This window comes from Triturus cristatus, chromosome 1_1 (assembly GCF_964204655.1).
Source record: "Triturus cristatus chromosome 1_1, aTriCri1.1, whole genome shotgun sequence".
Taxonomy (NCBI): Eukaryota; Metazoa; Chordata; class Amphibia; order Caudata; family Salamandridae; genus Triturus; species Triturus cristatus.
In genome coordinates this window covers 169,812,433-169,831,389 of record NC_140579.1, presented here as the reverse complement: position 1 = coordinate 169,831,389, position 18,957 = coordinate 169,812,433, and the positions used below count along the sequence as shown (strand labels likewise).

General features: G+C 46.6%; 1 protein-coding gene across 6 annotated transcripts in view; it reads right to left on the bottom strand.

Moving 5' to 3' along the window:
* LOC146869905 (vesicle-fusing ATPase-like) overlaps window positions 1-18,957 on the bottom strand; it is a 1,998,451-nt gene that overhangs the window by 1,019,745 nt on the left and 959,749 nt on the right. For all 6 annotated transcript variants that reach the window (XM_085624087.1, XM_085624086.1, XM_085624090.1 and 3 more), the window contains one exon: window positions 10,443-10,550. In XM_085624087.1, coding sequence (XP_085480213.1) covers window positions 10,443-10,550 — 108 coding nt within the window. The remainder of the gene's footprint in view (window positions 1-10,442; window positions 10,551-18,957) is intronic.

The window sequence follows — 18,957 nt, the reverse complement described above, 5'->3', positions numbered from 1 at the left end:
TTGTCCTAACCCGTTTAAGGCTTGGGATCGTGCACCATCTAGTCTCTTTCCCAGATATTAAGATCAAATCTAATATGCTGTGTCCTTGTGACAATATGTCAAAACAAAGCTGCTGTCACTTTTTATTGTTTTGTAAATTTTATTGTCATTTTAGGAAATTTTACTTAAAACCTATCCTTTTAAAAAATAAGATACGCTCTATTAAATCAGCAATGAAGTTCCTAACAACTCTAGAAAGCCCTGATACCTGTTTTTTTGTGGCATCCTATGTGCTTAAATGCATGAATATTAGGAAGTCCATAGTCTGCGCTGATTAATTCTATCTGGTCACGTACTTTGTATATATAGATACCGCCCAGACTTCGATATGAACTTTGTAGCTTGAAGTAAAATTAGGATGTATTGTGTAAACATGGGATTGTTACCATATTTAGTACCTTTTGTATATTTGCATATATTAGATAATTTACCTGGAATTTGCACCTCGTTATAAATATAATGTGGATGCTTTGTTGGAAAATGAAGCTTAATTGTGTATTATTCAAGGAAGCACTATGCACTTTAACAATGTGTTAAATATAGTTTTCTGTTATGTCCTGTGTATAAGACATTTTAGTCTAATATGTATTTTAAATGTTTGTTCTGCTTATATGGTTGTATTTTTACATACCGAATAAAGCTTTTTGAACTTGACTCTGAGAGCTGCAGAGGGGCCCTGCTCAGGCACCCCCTCACATGCAAAACCAAGCACCCTGCCCTCAGGATTGATAGGGCCTGCCTTAGGGGTGACTGATAGGTTTATATGTGTGTGCAGGTAGAGATATAGTGTACCTATATCTCAGTGAGGAGTGCTAACACTACCTCACCCAGGCTGCAGTAGCAGGCCTGTGGTGTCAGATTTAGTCTGCTTCCCAGGGGTGGCATAATACATGCTTCAGCCCCTGGTAGGCCTGTGAAGTACCTATGCCCTTGGTACCTAAGGTACCATATACTAGGGGCTCATAAGGTACCACAGTATCCAATCACTAGTGCATCTAAGATGCACTCCAAGTTGTTTAGAGAGAACAGAGAGGCTGGGGCCCTGATTAGCAGGGACCCAGCCAGACTATAGCCAGAAACCAGTGTTAACATCAGAAAAAAAGTGGGGGCAACATAAGTGCAGATCCTACTCTCCTACAAGAACCACACAGTGTAGTTATAAAAATAGTTATATTTATTATGCACACTCACTAACACATTGGTATATCCCCTATTTGGTGGATATCAACACAAAACACACAATACTTCTAGCAAAAACAGGTATGTAAGAATAAATACACAGTGGTCTCCAGGGGGAGACCAAACCGTATATTAAAGAAGTGGAATGCGAACTGAGACCATGGTAGGGACTTGGACCAGAAGACTCAGAAGAGTTAGGGACACAAGGAACCACCCAAGGTAAGTACCCAGGAACCCAACAGAGGCTGTGTGCACAGCGGAGAAACAGCCACATACTCAAATTAAGTCAATGGGAACGTTGCGGTTGCAGTTTTTAAGAAGGACCCTTCCCAGTGGACCCTGAAGAAACCCCGTGGAAATCAGAAGGTTGGAGAGTCACCCCCTACTGTGGATACCCCAGGAACCAGGATACCTACACCAGGGAAGCCAGGTGCATAGGTGGGAAGTGACATCAGAAACCGCCGAAGACCACAATGGAAGACTTCAGAAGAGATGCCGTGGGCAAAGAAGGTTAAAGAGTCTGGTGGAATCCAAGGATGGATTCTTGAAGAGGAGAACCTGGAAGCAGAGGGGGCAGAGTCTATGCCACTCTGAAGGGGCCAGGAGGCACGAAAAACCAATGACCACCGATGACGGAAGATGCAGGAGAGTTGACAGTGACCTTGTTGCTGCAGCTGTGAGGACCAGGCGATGCTGTGGAAGACCAGGAGTTATACACAAGCTTTCCCACTTCGGAAGTTGAGAAGAAAACAAGTTACTTACCTGTAACTTTGGTTCTACAGTATTGGAAACTTTCATAGATTCCCATGATTGTATCATTCCCCATCGTCGGAATGGGTGTCCCCGGTATGCATAAAATAGCAATAGAAACCATTACCAAAACAGAACCTAGGCCTAGGCCCATTCTTGTTTTGCAACCTATCAACCTCTTTGTAAAAGAGACCAAAAACAATGAACAACCAATCAGATTAGCCTCACCCCTTAGAACCCTCCTGAGAAAAGCTCAGAACCTCAGATTTTCGTAGCCTTTGTGTAACCCCACCACTGAAGATGGTAGAGGTTGAGCTTTCCCAGGGGAGGAGGGTGGGTCGTATGGGAATCTATGAAAGTTTCCAATACTGGAGAACCAAAGTTACAGGTAAGTAACTTGTTTTTCTTACTCCAGTATTGGAACTTTCATAGATTCCCATGCTTGAATCAGAGTAGCTAGCAGTTGGCAGCACATTTTTGGAACCAGGACCATTATAAAACCAAGAACAAAGCAATAGCATATGCACCATAAATACAATTTCAATGGTCAATAACATACTTAGAAAAAACCTTAGGCAATATAAACACATAAGGGTCAAAAATGTGCAAGAGCTGAAAAAACAGTAACATGGAAGGAGGGATGAAAGGGAAAGCTCACCACTACAGAAAGAGGTTCCTCAGGACTGCCTGGCCGACTGCTGTGTCGCTCTGCGTAGCCGAATCCAGGCAGTAATGCCTTGTAAACGTATGGGTACTGCTCCAGGTCGCCACCCTGCAGATCTCCCGGATAGGAACTCTGGCAAAGAGGGCTGTTGAAGAAGAGATCGCCCTCGTGGAATGAGCACGGACCCGCTCTTCCAGGAGCTTGCCCGCTGCTCTGTGACAATATTGGATAGCGCTGGTAATCCAATGAGCAATCCCCTGCTTGGAAAGGGGAAAACCCTTACAAGGGTCACTGAAGGACACAAATAGTTGAGAAGACTTCCTGAAGTCCTTAGTACATTGGAGATAGAATTTTAAGCACCTCTGAATGTCGAGAGAGTGAAGTGCCTTTTCTGCCGGAGTAGCCAGTTGAGGGAAAAAAGTTTTAAGTATAACCGGTTCATTCAAATGAAAGTCTGAAAGGCACTTTCGATGTGAACTTTGGGTTGGTACGTAGTATCACTGTCCCTTTTTTGAACTGGAGAAAAGGTTCCTGAATGGTGAGAGCCTGTAATTCACCCACTCGTCTAGCCGAGGTCAAGGCTAGTAGAAGAGCTACCTTCCAGGAGAGGAATTTCAGCTCCGCCCGGTGAATACGTTTGAAGGGAGGCTTCATGAGTTGGGCGAGAACCAAGTTAAGATGTAAAAGAGGAAGAGGAGGCTTGACTGGAGGGAATGCTCTGAAAAGGCCCTTGAGAAACTGTTTGATTATTCTTGCTGACCAGAGGGAAGGACTTGAAGATGGGCGTCTGAAGCGAGAGATGGCTGCAAGATGCACCTTAATGGAAGAGTGAGCCAGTCCCGATTTTGCCAATGAAAGAATATATGGAAGAACTTCATGCGGTTCAAACTTAAAAGGATGGACACCCTGTTGCTGGCACCAAATGCAGAAACGCTTCCACTTCAACCTGTATGTCTTGTTGGTACTTGGTGCTCTAGCCTGAGAGAGAACCTCTCTACATTCTGTTGAAAGGGTCAAACCAAGAAATTCTCGCTGCTCAGGAGCCATGCCGAGAGCTGCAGAGACTGCGGATCCGGATGCCAGACTTGGCCCTGGGACATCGTCCGCAGCGAAGGAATCGGCTGCAATGGAATTGGAAGATCCAGGGAGAGAAGGTGCAGTTCTGTGAAACAAAACTTTCTGGGCCACGCAGGAGCTATCAGAATCATCTTGCAGGGTTATGCTTTAAGGTTCCTGAGAAGTATGGGGGTCAGAGGAATGGGAAAAAAGCGTAAACAAATGCGCCTGAGCTGGCCATCGAAAGCGCATTCGGCAATGATCCCGGATGGTGTAGCCTACTTGCGTAAAATTGGCATTTCTTGTTCTCCGGCGTGGCAAAAAGATCTATGGAAGGCCTGCCCCATCTGCGAAAGACCTTCTGTAGAATGGAGTGGTCCAGTTCCCATTCGTGACTGACCGACTTCAGTCTGCTCACCGTGTCCGCTGCCTTGTTGAGAACACCCGGAATGTGTTCCGCCTGGAGTGATATCTTGTGCTGGATTGCCCATTCCCAGATTGTCTGGGTTTCTTGTGACAACAGCCGAGATCTGGTGCAACTTCCTTGTTTATATAATGCATGGCCATCGTATTGTCTGTATGTGTTTATATAATGCATGGCCATCGTATTGTCTGTATGTATTAGGACTGCAGACTGCTGAATCTGTGGAAGAAAAGACTGCAAGGCCAGGCGAATCGCTCTGAGCTCCAGCAGATTTATATATAAAAGAAGATGCTGGGTTAGCCAATGGCCGCTCACATGAAGATCTTGCAATACTGCTCCCCAGCCTTCCAGCGAGGCGTCTGTAGGTATTATGTGAGGAGCAGGGGCGATCCTGAAGGAAAGGCCCTGAGAAATGTTTTCCTTGCTCATCCACCATGATGCGGCCTCTCTTATGGCCACGGTAACTGAGACCTTGTCTTCGAAAGATCCGTCGACTTGGCGCCACTGCAAGTCCGACTTAACAGCAGAGAGGCCATGTCCATCAGCTTTTCTTGCCTCTCCAGGGTCGGAAAAACCGTGTTGATGGACATGTCCAGAATGGCTCCCAAAAATCTGGCTGGTCTGTATGGACAGAGAGCAGAATTTTCTCTGTTGAGGGTCAGTCCTGCTGCGTGTCTGGTAGGAGCTTTCACCAACCAGTCGTCCAGGTAAGGGAAGACCTGATACTGACATTTTCAAAGAAAAGCTGCTATCGCAGCTAACACCTTTGTAAAGATCCACGGAGCAGATCTGAGTCCAAAGGGCAGAACCCTGAACTGAAAGTGGCTCTTGGCTACTGTGAAGCGAAGAAACCTCCTGTGAGCTGGATGTATTGGCACGTGAAAATAAACGTCCTCTAGATCCAATGTGGCCATGTAATCCCCTAAATTGAGAAGACAAAGAATGTCCTGCAGAGAAACCATCTGAAATGATTGTTTGATGAGATAGGTGTTGAGCTCCCTCAGATCTAGAATAGGGCGCCACTTTTCTAAGGTCTTTTGGACAAGGAAGAACCGGGAAGAGAAACCCTCTCCCCGCTGAGAGATAGGGACCAGTTCTATCGCCCCTTTGAGGAGCATTTGATGGACTTCCAATCGTAGAAGACTGAGATGTTTTTATACAGTGGCGCGAGGGGGCTTGGAAGGTGGTGCTTGGATGAACTCCAGAGTATGGCCGCATTGAATGATCTTTAGCACCCAACGGTCTGATGTTATTCGTTGCCAGTTGTGGAGGTAATGTGAGATTCTGCCTCCCACTGATGTTACAGGAGGAGAAGGGACAGTAGTCAGAGCCAGCAAGCCTCTACTGACACTACAAGGCATCCCTCCCCTGGTGTCCCTGTTTTCCTCTGTTAGACGAACGAGAGAAAGAAGAGGATTGATTCTGCAGCTGGTTATAACTCGGCCGGTAAGATTGTGAATTCATGCTTATGAGGAATACCGTTGTTGCTGGTACCCTCCTCTATAAGTGGCATTGCCTCTCCCTCTGGCTCCACGGAAGGGGACCTTGCGGTACTGCAGAGACCCTAAGGATCTTGCAGTCTCCGTGTCTTTTTTGATGTCCCGGAGTGCATCATCAATATGTTTTCCAAAGAGAGCCTCCCCATTGAAGGAGAGATCCAGGATCTTGTTCTGGACCTCTGGGGGGGACCATGTAGCCCTCAGCCAGCCTTGACGCCGAAGGACAGCAGCGCCCACCAGGGAGCGGAACGCAGTCGTTGCAATGTCCATTGCACAGTCAATCACTTCAGCCAATGTTACCTCTCCCTCCTAAAGAATCTTCTTAGCCTCTTTTTTCACATCTTTGGGCAATTGGTCCAGATATGGGGAAAGATCGCACCACATCAGGCGATCATATTGCCCAAGTATCACTAAGGCATTAGCGGCTCTGACCAACAGACTGGACATGGAAGAAAACCTTTTGCCCACATTATCTAGACGTCTTCCCTCTTTATCAAGAGGTGTGAGAGGAGCTGAAGGATTTCTCGATTTTCTTTGGGCCGCCTAAGAAATGACAGAGTCTGGCTTAGGCTGACTGACCAAGCAGGCCGGACTATCGTCTGGAGCCATATACTTCTTTTCAAGGCGAGGTAAAACTGGAATTACCGTAGCAGGATTCATCATCACTTTCAGTCCCTCATCCCAGACGTGACCAACAATAGGAATAGAGCGAACCGTTTTCCTGTAAGGTTCCTTGAAATCATAGAGGAAGTATTCTGACTGCTCCGTGTGCATGGTTAGCTCAAACCTCCTGAAGGCTCTCTCCATCAAATTATGGAAACCCCCTATGTCAGCAGGGGGGGAAATCAACCGGTGCTGGTGTAGGAGAAGCCGGATCAGGAATGACAATCATCCCACTCTGCGTCAGGATATGGTATTGCACCAGCGCCCTGGTCTTCATCAGAGGTGTCATCATGAACGAGAGACACGACAGGTGGTGCGTCTTGAGCCATCAGTGTTGGTTGAGGTGTCCGCAATTGGGGATTAGCAGGCTGAGCAGGAGGAACAGCCGTACCTGGTACCACCACTGGAACTGGAGGTTGCATCGCAAATCTCCTTCTATAGTCCACATGCATAGATTGCAAGTCCACTAGTAAGGAGGAAGGCATGGAGACCATCTCCTGCTTGTAGTCCTCTTGATAATCTGAGGAATAATCGTATTGTTGCACCTCTCCATAATCCCCCTCCGAGTCCGTGTCCTGACATTTGGCGTGCAATTGAGAAGGGCTATTCGCATAGGCGAACGGGCCATCATCCTCTTCAGATCCCTCTTCTTCCAGAAGGAGTGTCGGAGGTAGAGGAGTCACCCTCCTAGGGAATGTCATTTCAGGTGTAATTTGGCGCTTTATAGTAATTTTTTCCACCGTCGACGAGGTCGTGAACGGTCGTCGGCGTGGCCGTAAACGACGATGATGGGAGAATCGTCGACGAAGAAAAGGACATCGTCGATGCAGTCGTCGTCGAGACAGTCGACACCCCAGCCGTCGCCGTAGTCGTCGTCGATTTGGTGGCCATCGTCACCCTCGTCATCGACATCCTCGTCCTCGTCGACGTTGACGTCATCAGTACCATCGACGACGAGACAGGCACCACCGGCGTCGAAGTCGTCGACGCGGAACTCTGCAATAGCCTCAGTGACGATGAACTCACCATCGACGAGCCCGTCGACAGAGCCACAGATGAAAGAGAAGACTGGGACTGTGCCTTTGATGCTTTCGTCGACGGAGTCGCTGACAGCGTCGTCGATGAGGAAGCCTTTTTCATTGATTTCACCTCAGAAGAGAGTGAGGAGGGCTTTTTAAAAGTCTTTGGAGCCGCAGGAGGAGATGGAGGAACAGAGCTGGACTTCCTCTCAGACATCACTCCCTTAGAAAGTCCTTGCCTCTCCTTTACACCTCGGTGAGGAGATTCGCCAGGACTATGCCCCTCAGACCTATGAAAGGTCTTTTTTAAGGCCTTACCAGGACGTTCCACAGAAGGTGAAGGGGAAACTCTACCCCTTTTTGCAGACCTTCTGGAACATGTTGCAGAGGCTGTGTCGTCACTATCACTGGAAACTGGTTCTTCCCTTGACTTAAGCTTCTGGAGCCAAGTCAACAGACGTCCCTCACGGTCTCGTAGAGTTTTAGTGGAAAAAGTGCTGCATATTTTACAGTCTGCTGCCTTGTGGTCAGGGTACAAACAGTAAATACACATACAACCTCTTCTTAGCACAAGTTGCACAGGCTTTAAAAAGAGCTTTCTTTTCCTTGTCAAACATTTTGATCCGAAGTCCGAGCAAGTCTTGAACAAAAACTGGAGAAAAAACTGGAGATTTAAGGATAATAGGAAAAAACTGAGCAGAGCTCAGTGGAGACTCCCTAGCACAACGTGCGGTAGAAAATCTGAGGTTCTGAGCTTCTCTTAGGAGGTTCTAAGGGGTGAGGCTAATCTGATTGGTTGTTTATTGTTTTTGGACTCTTTTACAAAAAGAGTTCGATAGATTGCAAAACAAGAATGGGCCTAAGGCCTAGGTTCTGTTTTGATAATGGTTTCTATTGTATTTTATGTATACCGGGGACTCCCATTCCGACGCAGGGGAATGATACAAGCATGGGAATCTATGAAAGTTCCAATACTGGGGTAACCAGGGAATCGGTGTCTGGCGGGAGCACCAACAAGCCTTGGCAGCAGCAACAGACGTGGTAAACGAAAAAGGTGCAACGTTGGGACCAGCAAGGTCCAAGGGACTCAGCAAGTACAGGAGAATCAGAGCAGGCCAGAGCAGGCAAGGGAGCCCACTGAAGCCCAAGAGGACCCTCAAGGGGACCAACAGGCCGAAGGCACAGGCGTCGCAAGAGGACCTCGAGAAGCTCCCCAAATATGCAGGCCCATGGTGCAGAGGATGCGGTGAGAACGAAGAACTTGGCAGGAAGAGATGCTGGAGACTTGAGCTACTTGTAGCCTGAAGATCTCAGAAGGACAGAGTCAACAAGCCTTGGCAACGGCAAGTCGGCGCGATGCACAGGGGTGCTGTTCCAGCAGTTCCGACGAGGGGTACTGGCCTCAAACTTGCTGAGATGACAGTGCGGGCCTCTGAGTTGCAGACCCACCACCTGTGTTGCTGAGCTTTTTGGAGTCCGAAGAACATCAGGGGCAGCAGACCGGTCAGCTTTGTTGCAGTGTCTGGAGATGCAGGGGAGTGACTCCTTCACTCCAAGGGAGATTCCTTCAGGTGTCTTTGATGCCCACAGGCCTGGAGAAGAACCTGGATCGAGCACAGGCACATATATCGCAAAAGACTTGCAGGACAACAAGACCAGAAGCAGGAGGAGTCTTCCTTGGTGCAGTCTCGGTTCCCAGGCAAAGTCCTACGAAGTCTAAAGTGCCCAGACGTTAGAAGTTGAAGTGGCTTCAGGTTTGAATCCTGTCCCACAATGAATCTGAAGAGGCATCCATAGGTAAGCCCTTAAGTACCATAGAGAAAGGGTTGGGACGATTCAAGGTTCCCTCCCAAAGGAGGGGCTGGACAAAGAGGAAGATACTTCGAAGTCTTTTGTCCAGTTTGGCACCAGAGCGGGAGCCAACGGCTCCCTGAACTGGCTCAAACTGGAGTATGCAAAGATGGCACTATATGTGCCCCTCAAAGCAGTCTGGTGGCGCTGGCAAGCGCCACAGCCAAATACACTAAGTCCTGTCTGGGAGGTGGTTACACCTCCCTGTGACAGGAAACTTATTGTTCTACCTTCCCTTGCAGGAGCTCAGCAGCAGGAGGGTAGAATCGTGTCTGTAGTCGGCAGTATCATTTGCTTGCTGTTAGACCCTGAAAGGCTTATACCGGGAATACATGTGGGCTGCCTATGGGAGGCCCCCAGTACAGGGAATCCTACATCCAACATAGTAATCAGCGTTGGGGTAGGATTCCAACATGTTTGATACCAAACATGACCGGTTTTGGTGCAGCCAATATATAGTTAGAAATCTCTTAATTGACTTGCTGTCCACTATATGTATTAAATGGCTGACCGCACTTACAAAGCCTGGAGAATCGACTCTGGGTTTGTAGGGGGTGTCCTGCTCATGCAGGGCACCCTCACACGTATAACCTAGCACTCTGCCTTCAGGATTGAAAGGCCTGCCTTAGGGGTGACTTATTGTTTTTAAGTGCAGTAACCTCAGATAATAGGAAAATTATATCTGCTCTAAGTGATGCGAGCACCAACTCACCCAGGTTAGAATGGCAGGTCTGTAGTCACAGTTGGAATGGTCTCTCATGGGTGGCATAATACCTGCTGCAACCCATTGGATACCCCTAGTGTACCTTTTCCTTGGGCACCTTAGTACCATATACTAGGGACTTATATGGGTACACTAGTAGCCAATTGGAAAAGTACAAAAGCACTTACCATAGTCAAATTTAGGGAGAAAGCACAGTGACTGGGGACCTGATTAGCAGGATCCCACTCAGACTAGTCCAAAACACACTGACACCAGGCAAAACGTGGGAGTAACCATGCTAGAAAGATCTTACCTTCCTACACCGGACATCTGAAGTTGCGGGCATAACCGTGGCTGCCTGGAAACTGCTACAAAATCAATTTATAGGGGTCTATGTAACATAGTCTGTACAATGGTTAAAGCCGAATTAACTGAACCAGTTTCCGTCTAAACATCATTGAGCACACATTCCACATAAATGGGTTGTGACAGGGGAACCTATCGCCCTCTATATTACGGACTTATTTTGACATATTTACGTTAGGGGTTATAGCAAGAACCTTGTACTCAGTTCTGTGTGACATGTGGTTCTTACCTTAGGTTGCTTGCCAGTGGCGCTCGCTCCTTTCAGGATGCTAGGATCCATACCCTCAATGTCCTTTACCACCAGCCCGAAAAGCTTATCGCAGAAGTGGAAGACGAGCTGTAACAGAACAGAGAAGGCAACTGAGTACAGAAGATCTTGTATATGCATTGTTTTGTTCTGTACTACACCATTTGCCTCTGTGTCTTTTGCACCTACCTTTCCTGGTGGTTCCTTGAAAATCTGAATAGGTATTAACCTCATACTACTGGACAAATTAATATTTGCAGAATTAACTATGCATATTTTAATCTGCATCTACTCAATGTGTCTATTAGAGTTTTTTGTGGTATTGGCTTTGCCGTACTTGGCAATAACAAACACCAGTGTGAACGCAGTATTTGTTCTAAATTTCTAAAACACAACTTGAGAAACACAAATACGATAGTTAAGGAACAGGCTTAGGTTGAGCTTTAGGCAAGGGTAAGAGAAAGCATATTGTCGGGTTAGGGATAGACTGACGGTGTGGGTTAGGATATACTTAGTGAAACCGTTAATTTTAGAGGCGAGGTAAGAGGAAGAGACACTGGGTTAGGATAATGGCTTATTTTAAAGTCTGGGATAGGGTGAGAACTTAGGTTAGGTAAAGCATAAGGGTAAAGGTTACAGATAGAGATGGGTTTGTGAACAGTAAATGTTAGGGTTCATAATTCTAAGGGGTAAGTTTTGCGGTCAACATTACGGTTAGCATAGCATTTGAGGTTAGGCAAGAGTTAAATCCAAAACAAAAGTAAAAAAAAGTGGCGATTTAAACTTTTGCCTTTCAAACTAATTGACAAATGCATAGAGTCCATAATATTTCTACATTTTGGTTTCACATTTTTTAAAAGGTTTCTCTTCTCACTTTTAAATTCCAACATTTCAAACTAGATTCAAAAAGAGTAGAAACTCTAATATATAAGGTGCACGAATGATATAATTGGTGTGCTGGAACTCGGACATCTGAGAAGCAGGGGGATGACCAGTGCTGGACCTCATAAAATCTCGGGCGTCAGATAAATGAAATTGAATTCTAATAATTTGGAAACAGCACAATTACGTTTCATGCCATAACCTCCAGGTAACTAGGTCTAAGCTTGTCTAGCTTCAAGTCCGAGATAGCAGTTTTGAGTAACAGGGGACAAACACAGACTGTGGTGAACAAGCACCATTTTAAAACTAGAAATCACATCTCTGAGGAACATGAACCAGACCAGATTTAGGCAATGACCCGGCGCTTCAGGCCAAATTCAGACAGTAGCCCTGAAGATGAAGGTCAGTCGGAGATGCAATTCTTCACCCTGGAGAAGGATGGTGAGTTCAGGTTTTAAAAAAATAGCTCTAAGGAAAATGTGGTCAGCTCAGTATTAAAATCAAAACTCATTGGAATAAGGTCTACCTCAGTCTGAGAATACACCTTTCACAAATCAGCACTGGAGATGCAGGATCAGTACAGTACAAAGATGCAAGTTAGGACAATTTGGGGATATCCTGAGGAGTTAAATCAAAACTATAAGACCAACAACCAATAACTTTCGATCAAGGTCCTGGGGAATAAACACTAGCTCAAATTTAGACCACGTCCCTGAGAAACAATGACTGTTGGAGCCCAGCCATGAGGCACATGAGCCACCATACAATTAATAAAAACGAATATGAACATTAAGGACCAACCATGTTTAGTGCGGACCCCTCCAGCCTAACTTTACACCAAAATCACAAGTAAAGAGAGACAATACATATTTAGATCAGACCATATGGAAGGAGGGCTATCTCAGTTTAAAATCATGCGCCGATTAGCAAGCACTAAGTCAACACTAAACAAGAACCACAAGCAAGAAGGTGCAGTACAAATAAAAAAAATATAGTTGAACAAACTAACTTTGATCACATTCCTGGGGACGAAGGCTATATTTAGATCACAGCCCAGAAGTTAAAGGACTGGGCAGTTTCAAGGCAAAACACCGAGGCACAATAATCCTAAACAGGCTGAGAATATTATTGAGATTCTTGCTCTTTACAGTCGGTCATTTCTTTATGTCGTAACAGGAGTATAAAGCAAATTGAACAATGTACTGACTAAAGATGAGACGGTAGGATCAATATATTTAAAACTTTTAAAACAGAATTTGGTTTGGGAAAGGAACAAAATGACCAAGATTCATTTCAATAGGGATTTGTTTTAAAGATTTTTCAGCAGACGACTTGTTTTTGTCATGCTCTTAATATGCACCCCCGATGACAACAGATGAAAGACTGCCACTGTAGCTCTGGAATGTATCAATGGGTTCAAGAAGAACACGATCAATCTTACCACTTAGAGGTAGAAAGAAAGCAGGCAGAAACAAATGACGAGGGGTCTGGTTGTGAGACTGGTGGTCCATGGTCCATTAGACTCGCTGTGGCAGTGTTCCGTTCGCCGGATTAGGACTCTCTGAGTCGTTCTGGTGCTCGACCGCCAGCTGTACCAGAAACTGCCGTTCCCTGGCGGTGGCAGCACGGTGGAGGGGCAATACAATATGATCAGCGAGACTGCCACAGCCCCGCCAAGCATATTATGAGTTCCTCCCACCGCCAGCCTTTTCATGGCGGTGAGCCTGCCACAAAAAGGCTGGCAGTGGGGGAACAAAGGGGGCCCTAGAGGGCCCCCATACCTCACGCAAAGTGGATGCATTCAGGGGGGGCACAACAAGTGCCCCCCTGTCTGCTGTTACCCCTAGTTCCAGCACGCCATGGACTTAACAGTCCTGTTAAGAACTGGAGACAGGCAACCCCAATAGGAATATTTAGCCAATCACTCTAGTATATGCATTCCTCTCTTCAAAGTATGGTAAGAAAATCTGTTAAGATGCTTTCCGCATTGATTGGCTGTGGTCATAACCTTTGAACCAGGGAACATCAGCTTCATTGGTACTGTTGGATAACGATCGGTCCCTTTGAGCCAGGCTGGTTATAATGGTTTGTGACCTGGTTGGTCTAACTTAACGGGTCTTGCAGGCAAAATGGCCTCAAGATCTGCAAGAAAGAATGGTATATCAATTTGGAAGAACAGCATTGCTCTAAAATTGAAGGGCATCATCTTCAACTTTAGCCTTTCGGTTCAATAAACTCGAGATACAAATAAATTCTAATTAATTAAATCGAAATAAAAAAGTGAATTTAAATATTGAGAAGCAAGCAATCTAAACACGGAGCTAAAGCAAAAAAAAGTCAATATATGGTGTCGGAAGTAAAGCATGCGAAAAACGAACTAAAGTAACTTACACAGAGGGCTACAAGGGCTAAAGGGTTTGCGGGACTTCTCCGGTGAAAAAACAACTCCAAGTACATAGAAAAAGAGTCCACATGAAGCCAGAAAAAACAAGCATTTGCAATTCAATAGGTCTCGCATTTACGAGAGTTTGAGCTATTGACATTGCAAATGACAATGCCTTTTATTTTTGTTTTCGTTTTAAAAACATAAATAAAAGGCATTGTCATTTACAATGCCAATAGCTTACTCACGTAAATGCGAGACCCATTTGCATTGCAAATGCTTGTTTAAAAGGCAAGTAAGGCACCATTTTGTGGATGTGCGTCTGCGAGAGTGCTGCCTGCAGATCCCCTTTCTGGTCTGGTACCGTCATGATACTTGGTGCATTCCTGCTGTCACCGTTTACCAGCCAGGGTACGGCCAGGTTTGTAAACAGACAAGGTCAATCCAACAGGCAGTGACTATGCTTTACATTTATTATTTTCTGTTCTATATAGCGAGAACTCGGTCCAAGGGCTTCTGAGCGCTTTACATGAGCACCAAACTACTCACACGAGGTCAAATGCATATGTGTAGGCTCGGGCGGTTTGCCCAGAATCACACAATGTGGAGCCGACGCAGGGTCTTGAACCGGTTTACTCCGTTCCAAACTTGAGCACTAGTTACGTTTCACACAGACACATTCATTTTTGGTAGGCACGGGGAGATTCGGTGATTTGCCCAGAATGACAGGATGTTGAGCGTGTCTGCCGAGACCCAAACCCAATTCCCCAGGTTTGAGGTCGACCCGCTCTAGCTGTTAGGCCACATCCTCTCCCCCTCGCAAGCTGTTATGTTTAGCAAAGTTATTGGGAGGTGTTTGCGGGTGTTAAGAGTCCAAACTTTAGATGGTAGAGCGGGCCTCAAAAAATTGATATCTGTGCCTAAGACTGCAGTTTTAACTAGTCACTTCCAACTCAAACCCTGAGAGTTCCATACTTTATTTGCCGCTGTTGCTAGCAGTTGTCAAGATCACACAATGTATGTTTAAATTGCCGATTTCAAACCCTAGCCTGGTAATATGTACCAGCACAATAACACAACAAACTGAAGTATGTTTTCAGAGGTGCTGGAGGGTGCTTGCCGCAGAAGTGCTATGACCCGTGCACTCGTAAAATGGGCACAAAGAGGAAGGCAAGAGAATCAAGGGGCTGTCACCGCGCTGTTTCGCGATAAATTAGGAAAGAATCTCGGTGTTTAACATCTCATAGGCCTGTGGCTTTGACCCGCGCGTTTCCTTCTATCTTCGGCACTGAAATTCAGACGTTAGCAGCACTCGTGGAAAAAGCACAGCGCCTAGACTCCAGACCGGGGTCGTTCGACCAGTTCAGAGACGCACAAATGGAATTATTTCCCGCACCAAGTGCTGCTCTCTGCACCTCGCCAGCTGTGAAAAAATTAGAACGGGGTTTAGTTCCAGTGAAATCATTTACACACACATGCACACTTAATGCTAACACATCAACTAAACACGTTACCACTACACACACACAATTGCATTTACCTCACACTCCCAAAGACGTAAATACGTACAATATATACACAAACACATCACACATACATGCGCATATATATGAAATGCTATGCTTAGCGCTGCTTTAAGAAAGGCGCCCATCCAGGCACTGCATGCAGAGCCAGGCGTGGCGGGTATTTGTAGGAATCTAGTTTCAGGTAGGTTCAGTCGCACTTATTGCCACGATGGCCGTTTGATACCTGTGCAAACAGGCTGTGTCTGGGCAGAGGCTGGTGGGAGGGAAGGGGTTGGGGCAGCCGGTCGGGAGGGGGATGAAAAGATGGGGGTGGAGGACAGGTGAGTAGAGATATTTGAAATAGTACGCAGTAAGTCAAGGGGAGATGAGAAAGAGCACGGTGTGTAGGGGCATATAGATGCAAGGGGGAGTACAGAAAAAGTCAAACACATGGCAGTGAGGTGGGTGACAGACTTTGGAAAGCAGATGATGTTCTCTTGTGCAGCGCTACGAAGACACTAGCGGGGTTTAAACGAGGGCAGGAGAGGGACTGCAGGTCTGAGCCAGACTGCTTGGGTTCTTCCAGACCCATTTTATAAGACTTTGGTAAATCTCTTCAGACTTCCATGCCCTTAACCAAGCACTCATTCGTCAGCATCATGCCTGTATATGGTCATTGAACTACGAGGTGACATGTTTTTTATAATGTGCAATTGGGAACCCATTCTCCTATTATAATAGCATTATATTAACCGCTTGTGTATCTAGCTACACAAACTGCATTTCCGGCCATGCTTAAATAATGGGTAGTACACAACTCAGCATGTTACCAGTTTAGCACCAGCGGAAGTAACACAAGCACCTGAATCCCCTGCGTTAGCATCAAAAACATGAAGCGCAGGAGCTTAGATGGAAATACAACTCGAGAGAGTGTGATTTGAGGGCTGGGAACCGGTCCAAGCTTTCCCGGATTCTGTGCCTCGGACTTGCACACTGGAGAGATGACTTGGCGAATGCTGGAAGAGCTCGAGAGGGGGCAGTAGGTCAAACACTCTGAGCCCCCTCCACCGCCACGGTCTAAACCAGTAGTTCCCCCATGTTCATCGGCAACCCGGAGGACAAGGAGCTGCTGCTTCCGGGTGCCTGGACACATCCGGAATGAAAAAGGGAGGGGTGAAAGCAGAGCAGCTACACGCAAGCCAGGATTTAAAGGTGCAGGCACTTCTCAGAAGTGCTCAATGTCAATATTAATTAAAAGAACATTGCGTGTGCCACAACAGACTGGCATTCGCGGCAACTGAATAATGGTTTTCCGGACTGGGAGGATGTGAAATCACAGCAGAAGAGAGGCCACAGAGGAGTTGGAATAAACAGAGCGGGCGTGAAAGCACGGCGGGAGAGACGCCAGGGACCTAGGGAGGGGGTGGAACAAACGGAGTTGGAGGTGTATGGGCGAGCGCAGACAGTGCAACACGAGCAGTCTGCACATGCACTCTACAACATAAAAAACAAGAGCGCACTGAAGCTGACGAGGAGGGAGTGGGAGGGGGGAGTGGGGGCGGGCATGCTTTACGACACGTGGATTCTGCTTTAACAGTGCATTAAAGTAGGAAGGGAAGCGGCCGTACGGCCGCGAATGTGAAAGTGATCGCGATCACGATAAAACATCAAAGCGGCGAAAGTGAAAGACAACGAGTGCTTTCAGGCTGCCAAATGGTGCGCGCGCCCGGCACACATGCACAGTAGTTGGCGGCCTGAAAGCACTCGTTTGCACTTCCAAAAGTGCTTACTATAAGTCTCGCCAGAGCAGCGCTAAAGCGCTGTCTCAGGCGAGACCTAAAAAGCGAAATGGCGGACATGGAGGTAGGCAGGCACTGAGGCGTCCTTGTGAGTGCAGCTCATGGTCAAAACCACAGCTCGCTAGGGAAAAACCAACATTACAAGTGCCCAAGATAGTGCCAGCTCTGTAGTTACTCAAACTAACTCTCAATGAACTGCCTGCTCCAAACCACTCTTCCCCCACATACACATACACCCACTTGCCATGTAGCGTGAGATGCTTTGTCCATCCTTCAAGTGGAAACTGCGCTTGGTTTAGGGAAATCTGCACAATGCAGTTTCACAGGAATTTCCTAGAACACTGCTTCCCAAGGGAGGACTTGCACACACTGGCCATTTATAAAGGGATGGCAGAAATGATAAAAAAGGTGTATTTTATAAACTAGGGAAATGAACATTGTGCTACTAAATTCTCAAAAGTAGCCCAGTCTGACTCTCCGTACCCTCATTTTAAAATGTATTGCATTATTTGTATTTACATGTCGCAGTCGTGGCCACATTACACAAAGGCTTTAGTGGTCACAACCAGGCCACGAGTCTTGGTACATGCCTTCTGCAATGAGAGCAGGTAAGATTTGGAAGTCTGAAACTTCACTTTCTTTCGCACAGATGCCTCAGGATCAGAATCCCCATCAGTCGCCTTTGCTATCTAAGGACATGGATCAATGTAATGCACAGAGCCTTGGCCTCAGGTCCTACAATTCGATGAAATCTCCACATGAAAGAGAGACTTGCCTGGATAACATCAAGACTCCAAAGGATATTAAAGATTCCCCAAGGACAGAGTGTTGGTACAGCCAATTACAGGCCAGTCTGAGGCTAGCCAGCCTCCCACTCACTATGGACAGGACGAAGGAACCAAGAACAGGTAAATGTATGCGTCAATAACCTCAGTCTTTGCAGTGTACCGATAACTTGGGCCATACAATATGGTAAGTCATGCTCCTTGAAACCAGGATCTGTAAAGCATAATTTGCACATGGTTGGAACCACCCAGTACATCAGAGCCCCAGAAGTCAAGCCTTGACGGTCATGTTGTTTTATAAGGCTATGTATATGATTTTTTTCCAAAACACCCACATTTTAACACATCTTGAATGAGCACACAAAATGTAATCACAAATTAGAGAATTTTGTGTTACTGTAATTACCACCTTGTTGCCTTCCTTACATAGCGAGGATGGGCTATGGTTTCCCAAGTTGGCACTCCAAAATGTAGTCCAAAAAGTCACTTTTTCCTGACTCCTTACCTTGCCTCATACTCTGTTGGGCTTTTAAAGAGCATCTGTACCACCAGGACACTTTCTGTTCTTGTGCCTAACCTTGGATCAGGCCCCTCAGCCATGGTGGACACCTCCCACTAGGTCATTACAGACACTTTTTCCAGTGCTGGACTTTTATTTGATAGCCTAATGCATTTGGGTGGTTATAGCTTTGCTTCAATTAATCAATCAATCAATCAAGCATTTGTATAGCGCGCTACTCATCCGGAGGGTCTCAAGGCGCTTGGGGGAGGGGGGTCCGCTACTGCTCGAACAGCCAGGTCTTGAGTTGCTTCCTGAAGGAGAGGTGGTCATGGGTCAGGCGGAGGTGGATGGGGAGGGAGTTCCACGTCTTGGCAGCCAGGTAGGAGAAGGATCTTCCTCCTGTTGTGGCTCTTCGGATGCGGGGGACGGCGGCGAAGGCGTGGCTGGTTGATCGAAGCTGGCGGGTGGGAGTGTAGAAGGTCACGCGGTCGTTGAGGTATCTTGGGCCTTGGTTGTGGAGAGCTTTGTGTGCGTGGGTGAGGAGTCGGAACGTGATTCTCTTGCTGACGGGGAGCCAGTGCAGGTTTCTCAGGTGTACGGAGATGTGGCTGTGTCGGGGAATGTCCAGGGTGAGGCGTGCT